Raw genomic sequence first — 9,801 nt, 5'->3', positions numbered from 1 at the left:
AATTTATATTATTCATATTTTAAAAATATTTTTTTATCAACAGTAAATTTAATGATAATTTAATAGTAATGGCATACATAGCATATGTGACTATTGCCCAGAAGTAGTTTTTTTTTTTGAAAGAAAAGAAAGTGGTCCAAAAGAAATTAGCTTGGAAAAATAAAAATTAAAAAATTAAAAAAAAAAAGAAAAAAAACGGAAGAGAAGAGAAAGGCATAGGGGTCAGAGCCGAGGGTAGGCAAAACCGCGAAAGAGACAATGGCCATTCGAGGAGGGCAGAGTGAAGTTGAGAAGTTGTCGTGACCTCTGTCATTTGCATTATTTTTTTAAATAGTACTTCTCTCTGTGACACAACAACGAAAGCAAACATAATTACAGCTTGTTGTCCTTTCACCTTTGTTATTTTGATTGGATTAATAAAGGCTGAAAGCCAGCAAGCAAGCATTCCATTTCCCCATTTTTTTGCCTATTTAGACAAACATCCAGTTTCAGCAGTATTTTTGTTCTTCTCTTCTCTCTCTCTCTCTCTCTCTCTCTCTCTCAGGAATGGGGTCGTTTGTTTTCTTCTTGTAGCACCACAAACATTAACAAAGGAGGGAGCTTCCTTAAAGCTGAAGCTTGTTAGATTGAAATGGGTTTGAACAGACCTCAAAAACCCAGCAATGGAGTCTCCACCAGATGGGTTTCTATCTTCTGCATTGCCAGCTTCTTCTTGGGGGTTCTTGTTGTCAACAGGTTTTTTTCCCTCTCTTCATTCTGAAATGCCTGGGATCTTGTCTTTGGCATGATCAGCTATTAGATTTGCACTTACTCTCAGTAGGATTTACAAGCTTTAACTCTTATTTTAGTTCTGTTTTGCTGCTTTTTCTCTCTTTCTATGCGATAGACAATCTCAGGTGGTCTCCTACAAAATCATATGGAAAATGTTAGCCTTATTTTTGGATTTTGGCCGTGGCTCATGGATTTCCGGTCTTTTTCTTGATACCCATGGGTTTGTTGGAACAAGACCTCTGTTCGCTAGACTTGGGGAACTAATGTCTCTGTTGATCTAATATCTCCTCATTAATAAGTTAAGTAGATTAAAATATGATTGGCTCTGGACAAGAATAAGCTTTGGTAGTCACTCTGTGAAATTGGGTATTACTAGAAAGTTTATAAGCTAGCTCTGGCTTTCGAGGGGGCTGATAAATTACAAGCTGGGTAGTTAATCTGAGTAATGTAAAGTACCAGCTGAAAATATTTGCTGGGAGATTGGAGGTGGAGAATATGAGAAAAAATCTCCTGCATTTCATTAATCCAACTAATACTAATCATCTGCAAGCACTAATTATACATTCTACTGGCTTAATGTCTTAATTAAGTAAGCTCACTTGATAGAGAAATTTCACCTGATATATAGAGGTGTTTGTAGATCTTATCTATTTGCCTCATTGTAGTGCCACAAGACTGACAATGATTTGTGGTTGCTAATTTTTTTGCATTTTTCTTGGGTTTAATTTCTTTCTGATTCTGAGGGTTGAATATCATGATCACCTGCTTGAAGCAAGTTGGTACCAAATAGCAGTAACTTTTTTCCTTAACTTAGAGAACACATGGTCTATTTCAGATCAGCATGGCCATTATATTGATTCTTATCTCTTAAAACAATGATGTTTCAACCTTTAAAATTATTTATGGCATTAATTATTAATGTGATTATAGCATTTCATAAAACTGCAATATGATTGCCGAGTGTATTGACGTTTTAGTTTAATGCTTACCATGCATAATTCTGCATTTTCAGCATTATGCATCTAAAGAGCATTGTTTTTTCTAAAAGTAAACACTGATTTCAGGAATTAGCAGCAGTGTATAAACCTGTGAAGTACAGTTTATTTTCGAAGTAAGGGGCAAAATGTTTACTCTTCCACAGATGGAATGAGATTGTGCTTCTAATTAGATGAAATGGAATACAGCTTTGTCCATAGTTTGTTTCTAGCACATCATCAGGATTCTGAATATTGAGAGCATTCATCATTGAACAACACAGGTCAAATCGCTGACCTCAAAATAGTAGGTGTAGCATCTAGTAGTTTAACCGATGCTTTATATTACTCATGCATTTGATGGTTTGTGAACTTTATATTTTTTTAGAACTAATATATTCAAGAAAATTTATTTCTTTGTTAAGCCATTATTACATGACATTTAACTACTATGTTCATCTTGTCAGATATTGCATGATATTTGATGAGTTTATCCATTTCCCTTTGCATTTTCTTTATTTCTTTGCTTCTTGCATCTGATAGGTTTTGGGCTATTGATCCAGTCAAAATGGATGAGGAAGCTTCATTTGTAAAGGAACGTCAATTAAAAAGGTCTCATATTGGAGTTGATTGTGAAAAGAAGGCAAGTCATGTTATTAAAATATTGTTTTCATAATTTCCATTTTCTGCAATAGGACATGTTGATTATATTGTTTACAGTATTACAGGTCCGGGCAGGGGACATCCTTTCTCAAGTTTCACAAACTCATGATGTAATCATGTAAGGATCTTTAGCCTGCTGATTTTGCTTTAATGTTCTGTATTGCTTCTTTAGTTTATTTGTTGTCGAACTTTGAGTTGAAACCTCCAAGCAGGATATTGGAGGATGATAAAATTCAATGCATTTTGTGTTAATACATTTATGACGACAATTGCAGGACACTAGACAAAACAATCTCCTCATTGGAAATGCAGCTGGCTGCTGCAAGAGCTGTCAAAGCTGACAGTGAGGAAGGATCTCCGATGGTCACGAAATCTGGAACCGAACATTTGATGGAGCGACAGAAAGTTTTCTTTGTTATGGGAATAATTACAGCATTCAGCAGCAGAAAACGAAGGGACTCAATTAGAGAAACTTGGATGCCCAAAGGTTAACCATTCTTTAGAGTAGACCATAGCTAGCTGTCATAATTGAGTAATTGCTGACACTTTTTGGTTGTTGTTTACTCCAGGAGAGGAGTTAAAGAAGTTGGAAACAGAGAAGGGTGTCATCTTACGATTTGTAATAGGACACAGGTGGGTTTAGTCAAAGCTGCAAGTGATTAGCAATCTAGCTCATAATGATGATGTCATAAATTGATATGCTTGAATTTGTTGGTTTTCAGTGCATCAACAGGTGGTGTTTTGGATCGTGCTATTGATGCAGAAGAAGAGCAGCATAAGGATTTCTTGCGGCTGGTATGTTACTTTTTAAAATCCCTTAGATCTGATTGACTTGTAATCTCTGTTATGTTGGAGAATCGCCAGGCACAATGCAGGATGAATAGCGTCACTAATTAAAGTTTTTAAAACCTTAGTAAGATTAGTTCATGGTTGCTTTCATTGCCTTTCTTTTTCTCATACACCAACAAGAAAATTTATCATGCTTCTTCTGGTTCTAGCCTAATTCATATGATCAAAGCCACTTATAATGGCTTGAATATGGATAACGTTTCATACTTGTTCAAGAAAATGACGATATTGAAGAGAAAAATTTTTCAAAGAATTTGATGGATGTTATGTAGCTTAAGTGACTAGTATGACTAATCTTCTCAGGCTAAAACTACAGCTACTAGGTTGGAGTTGAGAATGAAGTAATTCTCAACAATTTTCTCATCATAATGGTCTTAAAAAGTTATCAATAACTTCTCCAAAGCTTATAGAGCGATACAATTGTTCATGTTGCAGAATCACATTGAAGGATATCATGAATTGTCATCGAAAACACAAATATACTTTTCAACTGCTGTTGCTAGGTGGGATGCTGACTTCTATATCAAAGTCGATGATGACATACACGTAAATCTTGGTTAGTTTATCTGTATGTTTAACCTTTCACTCAATAAAAGAGAACAAATCATTAATGCATGCATGTCATTGTGCTGAATTGATTTAAACATCTGGCAGGTATGATTGGCTCTACATTGGCTCGCCATAGATCAAAACCCCGTGTTTATATCGGTTGTATGAAATCTGGACCAGTTCTATCACAGAAGTAAGCAATCAATTATAGAATTTCTGATTATAGAAGAATTTCTGATTTTTCTTTGCCTTTATTTGCAGAGGTGTCAAGTACCATGAACCAGAATATTGGAAATTTGGTGAGGAGGGAAACAAATATTTTAGGCATGCAACAGGGCAAATATATGCAATTTCCAAAGATTTGGCAACCTACATTTCAGTAAATCGGTAAGCCCTTGCGTGACATCATTGTTCTATTTGGGTTATGGACTTTAATGCAGAAGATGATTGATGCGTCATCTCCAGGCACATACTTCATAGATATGCAAATGAAGATGTTTCGCTAGGATCTTGGTTTATTGGGCTTGATATTGAGCACATTGACGATCGAAGCCTCTGCTGTGGAACTCTACCTGGTGAGACGTGCAAATATGTTACTTACAAGCTATATCATACCCGCACGATGCTGTAGATGTAATTTTTTCATTAAAATTTTTATAATAATATTAATAAATAAATAAATAAATAAATTATATATTTTTTAAATAAAATTATTATTTATAATTATTACAAAATTTATTTAATTACTTTCATTTTCTACACACATAAAATATATTATATATGATTTGAAAAAAAATTATAGTACTATAATTTCATAAATTAATAAATCAAATGAACAAGTAAGAATAATTTTTTTTTTATAAAAAAATCTTTCTCAATTTTCATATTTTAATTATGTAATATTATAATTATATTATTTAACTTAATGATAATTTTTTTTGAATTTTAAGAAAATATTTATATAAATATTGAATGAGTTTAATTTAAAAAATAAAAAGTATAAGAAAAGAAATTATAAAAAATTATAAAGAAAAATTAAAAAAAAAATTGCCCAAAAGATAGATGATGTGGCTTCCATCCACAAGATACACGTTGATTAATTATGCTGTCCTGTCAGTTCATTTTGTTTCAACGCCATCTGCTGCACTTCGGTTTGGGATTTTTTTCCCCACCTTTGCGACCCTGTCAAATGTACGGGCTGTTTTATTCAAAAGGGCAAAAGGGAACTTTCACTGTTTTTAGAAACAGTGAAAGCGTGCCCTCTTTTAGTATAATAATAATAATAATAATTTCTCCAATAGTAATCACCTCCTTTGGAGCCAGGTTGTCACATACCACAAGGGCTAATATATAAATTTGTGCCTAAAGTAATTGAGAAAAGTCTATTTCACCTTGGACATTCTATTTTGAATGATTGAATCTTTATGCTCTTATTTTTATAATCAGTAGGCTTGATTTCTACATCATCTGTGTAAAGTTTAATGGCCTGCTCGTGCATGGGGTCAATAGATCCATTGGCTAAATAAATCCCAAAACAATTTTTTCTGCACTTGCTTCTTAACCTATCTGTTGTCATAGAAAAGTGAATCTCATAATTGCAGCAGATGGCTATATAAATTCCATTTCTGTTGTAATTTGAAATTTCTTTTACTGAACATCAAATTCTGATCACTTGTACAAAATTCTATTGCATATTACACCAAATTCTCTGTACACTTGAAGAAAATATTCATTTGCTAATGTTATCAAAGTTTTTGTAATAGACTGCGAGTGGAAGACTCAAGCGGGGAATCCTTGTGCTGCATCATTTGATTGGACCTGCAGTGGCATTTGCAAGTCAGTGGAGAGAATGGAGGAAGTACATCAGCGGTGTGGGGAAGGTGATGGAGCAATCTGGCATACAAGTTTCTGAAACTTTTCATTCAAAGGTGGTTGTAATATAGCTGTGTGTGTGTGATCAAGGCTGTGGTCCAGACAAACACCATCTGCTCGATTTTTGCTATTTGATGCCTCGGACAGTTGGTGCGTGATTAAATTAATTACTCACATACAGATTGTCAAGCCAGGAAAAGAAAATAGTGAAAATCTTTTAGTTACAAATAGTTGAGTTCTTTGTTGATAATCTAAACAGTCGCTTGACGGCCAGCTTGTGGAACGTAACAAGTCACTTGCGGCTATACAGAAACTATTTTTCCCCTAATTTTTTTGGCCTTGACACGAGAAAATGCTATGATTTGAAAGTAGAATCTGTACCCTACTCCTGCTCTCCCATACTTGTTTTTTTCCCGGATAGACTTATTCATTCATATGATCAAAGTGCAAAGGGGGATAAAATTCATAAAATAAAGATTAAACTGGTCATACATTTATATTCATCAAAAAGTTCGAAGAAAAAAAATCTCTTGCAAAAAATTGGGAATAAAAAAAAATTGTTTATCTATCTTTGCCTGCATAGATGCCATAGATGAGTGAGAAATTGGTCTACCATCTGCAAGCATCACTTAAACACGCCTTGATATTTGCTGGTAAATTATCGCGTGCAACATGTATGCCGAGGCAAGGATCTTTAAGAAAACATGGAAATAACTTTTTTTTATTCTCTATGCTCAGAAATCCCATCAAGAACAAACAAAAATAATAGATTGCCATCTCTATCAAATAGATAACCATCTCTATCAAATAATTAAAAAAAAATACATAAAAAATAAATACTAATTTTTACTAGTCGTTCATCAACTTTAGAGTTTGTTACACTTTCATCCATTATCTTCATTTTGTTACCATAAAATCTCAACTTCAAAAAAATATTATATTAAAATCTTTCAACTTAAAAGCCATTTGCATAAAAGTCCCTCATACTAGAATTTCATTATCTTTTTGACCAATTTGATATGTGATATTGTCTCACTATAAAACAAAAGGGTTGATTCTGTTTAACATTACTGTTAAAACTGTTGTTGAGAAAAATATTTTCTTAAATATATTAGTTATAGAATATTAAAATCTGATTTAAAAATAAATTTTACATGTTTTAGTACAAGAACACCAAAATAACAAGATATTTTTTTTTCTCAAACTACTTTTCCCAAAAGAATCTAAAATAGTACTTTTTCTAAATAGCATTTTTTAGCTTCTAATGCCAAACAGGTTTGAAAACCTTTTTGGTGCAAAAAAAATGGGGTATGTTATATGAATTTTCTGAATTTAAAGTTGAAAATTTTTTTTTTTTGAATGATTTATGATACTAAATATACCTCATTTATGTATTTGGGTATAAAATTACATAGTTCCAATTACTATGAGTATTTTGAGTTGCATGATGACCTAATTCTTAATGGAATAAGAAATATGATTTTTAGACTTTTGAGTAGGACTAATAAACACGAGGTAAATGTTGCAAGAGAGAAGCTAATATAAATCTCATATGTGACATTTTAGCTTCTTAATTTCTTTTTATTTTACAGTATGATATGATGAGATTTTGGGATTAGTGACTTTTATGTAATATTTTTTTTTAAGTTGATAGACTTTTATGTAACGTTTTTTTAAGTTAAGAGACTTTATGATAACAATATAAAAATAAGAAACAAAAGTATAACAAACACTAAAATTGAGAGACAAATATGAAAAATTAACCAAAAATAATTGAATCTAGAAAAACTATGTATTTTTATTAAGCAATAAAATAGCTAAAAACTAAAGAAAAGATGAGCGAAGAGCCACTTTTGCCCAAAGAATGGCCAGTAGCAATCCTTAAGCCAAGTTGCAAATAGAGTGGAATCATGTATATAGGAAGCCTTCCTCTCCCATATGGAGCTAGTAAAATATTTATGATGCATGTAGATGCCTTACACCTGCTCTAAATGCATCGAAATCCTCCCATCACTCCGGGTCTGTTTGGTATTGCTTTAGAGCTCTTGATATTTTTTTTTTTAAATATATTAATTAGAGAGAATTAAAATTTATTTAAAATTAAACTTGTTAAGTTCTAATTATAAGAATATTAAAATTATAAAATAATTTTTTCTAAACTGCTTTTTTTAACATAATCTAAAATGATTTTTTCTTTTAAAAACCAATTTTAACCCTCCAACTACAATGTTAAACAGGCACTCTATTGATTGTGGTAAATTTATCTCTTGTTAACAGTTATGGTTGTGCATAGAAAGGGTTTTGGTTCACCGAACCTATGAACCTAGATCAATTCCTAGGTTTCTCAAATAATTTTGGTTTCAATTTTTATTTTGGTTCTTGTTCAATCTAGTTTGGTTTGGTTTTTATTAAATCCAATGGTCAATATTTTTTCAAAAATTTTAATTTTTTTAATTTAAAAAAATAAATTCTGATTCAATTTTAAATCAATCAGTTATGATTCAATTTTAATTCAATTCAATTATGATTTAAATTAAAAGATGAATTTGATCGATTTTGATATGGTTTTAATTTCAAGCTAGTCCTTAACTAGGTCTATACCAAAGGATATCATAGGTCTCATAATTGTGTGAGATATCGGCTTATTGTCAACAATTTGGTTTTGGCCGCTAGGATAGATAGTGATGGTAATAAGTTGGGCATTTGCGGGTGCCCAAACCGACAAATTTTAATAATACGAGTTTGGGTATTATATAATTAAATTTGTGATAGGTTAAAACTTAAGAAATAATACCTATAACGGGTTCAAGTTGAATTATTTTATATGTAGGTATCCACTACCGAACACGTTTATATAAATAATTAATTAAATATAAAATATATATTTTTATAATAATATTTATATTTTTTTATATATTATATTTTAAATAAATAAAATTTAAATATTTTATAGATTTATTAAAATTTTAAAATATAAATTATTAATTAAAAATATTTTAATATAAATTATTAATTAAAAATATTTTTCATATAAATTGTTAATTAAAATATAAAAAATTAATAAATTCAAGTATTATTAAATATTAATAATCAATTTAGAATATATTTAGATAATTAAAAATAAATTTTAATTAAATTTGAGATGAATTTAAATAGTATGGATATTACTAAGTACAAATTCATGTAGAATGATTTCACTGGGTACTCTACCTGCTACCATACAGTGTTGATACAATTAATTGCTTCCACTAGTTTAACTTGTGATGATTGCTACGCCATTAACAAACGTTGTTGGTGATGGTGAGAGGGATGCTTCAAGCGTGAAACACATGTGTGACGTAAACTTCTATTGAGTATAATGATTCAATCATTTAACAATAAAATTCTTGAAACTAATTGTTCTTTATAATCATAGTCGGAATCTATATCCTGTTGCAATCCACTTTCTTTTTATTTCCCTGAAATTGAAACTTAGAATTGGCAATAAAAAAACACTCCCTTGATTGCCCTGTGAATCATAAAAAATTGTCAATGTTATCTGTGATCAGTGGGTTTTGTCCTCGACCTCTCCTCTCGCAGTCATGCGCCATTTTAACAATGTTATGTGTTCATGCGTTGAATAATTGAAGGCGAGGGTGGGGTAAGAGTTTTAAGAAAAGAAGAAACCTGACAATTCTAAGTATCTACAGCAGCATTCTAGTGTATCTTTATGGTGTAGATAGTGAACAGCACATATGCCACTCACGAGTCTTCTTCCTCTTTCAAGTGCGGCTACGCATATATCGACTCCTGGACCAGTTCTCCACCATAGTTCAGGGTCAAATACAAAGCTGCAAATCAAGAGAGGCTTCGGCTGCTTCTTATTGTAAAATATCATTACAGTACATGCATATATATGATTTTCTATCTTTTTGAAGGAGCTCTTGAATTATAATTAAAATTTAGCATATAAATAAACAGAGTTGATGTTGTCATCGTGAAAGCCAATCCAATAGTCTAAGCTAATGAGTGATAAATTTTAAATACTATATTAAGCCTTAATCACTTTTGTATTCTTTTAATGGAGGATTCTTTTAACTCCAACAATATGGGGTGAAAAAGAAAATGCAGCAAGCTAGAACAC

The 9,801-nt window shown here is 31.5% G+C and overlaps 1 protein-coding gene across 2 annotated transcripts; it reads left to right on the top strand.

Annotated features, from left to right (window-relative positions):
- The first annotated feature begins 252 nt into the window (after positions 1–252).
- Positions 253–6,006, top strand: LOC110656519 (beta-1,6-galactosyltransferase GALT31A). Of its 2 annotated transcripts, none has more exons than XM_058153784.1 (11): positions 253–735; positions 2,289–2,397; positions 2,474–2,526; positions 2,684–2,895; positions 2,978–3,041; positions 3,131–3,203; positions 3,693–3,813; positions 3,912–3,999; positions 4,068–4,193; positions 4,272–4,381; positions 5,570–6,006. In XM_058153784.1, exons 1-11 carry the CDS (start codon positions 632–634, stop codon positions 5,716–5,718), a joined length of 1,209 nt encoding a protein of 402 aa, XP_058009767.1. In that variant the 5' UTR covers positions 253–631; the 3' UTR covers positions 5,719–6,006. The 2 variants fall into 2 exon arrangements, with proteins under 2 accessions (XP_058009767.1, XP_058009766.1); XM_058153783.1 differs by adding an exon at positions 1,836–2,029 and having other exon boundaries at positions 259–735; positions 2,289–2,526.
- Positions 6,007–9,801: the final 3,795 nt, after the last annotated feature.

The sequence above is a fragment of the Hevea brasiliensis genome, chromosome 9 (genome assembly GCF_030052815.1).
Source record: "Hevea brasiliensis isolate MT/VB/25A 57/8 chromosome 9, ASM3005281v1, whole genome shotgun sequence".
NCBI classification, from domain to species: domain Eukaryota; kingdom Viridiplantae; phylum Streptophyta; class Magnoliopsida; order Malpighiales; family Euphorbiaceae; genus Hevea; species Hevea brasiliensis.
This window is presented reverse-complemented; position numbering and strand designations above follow the sequence as displayed.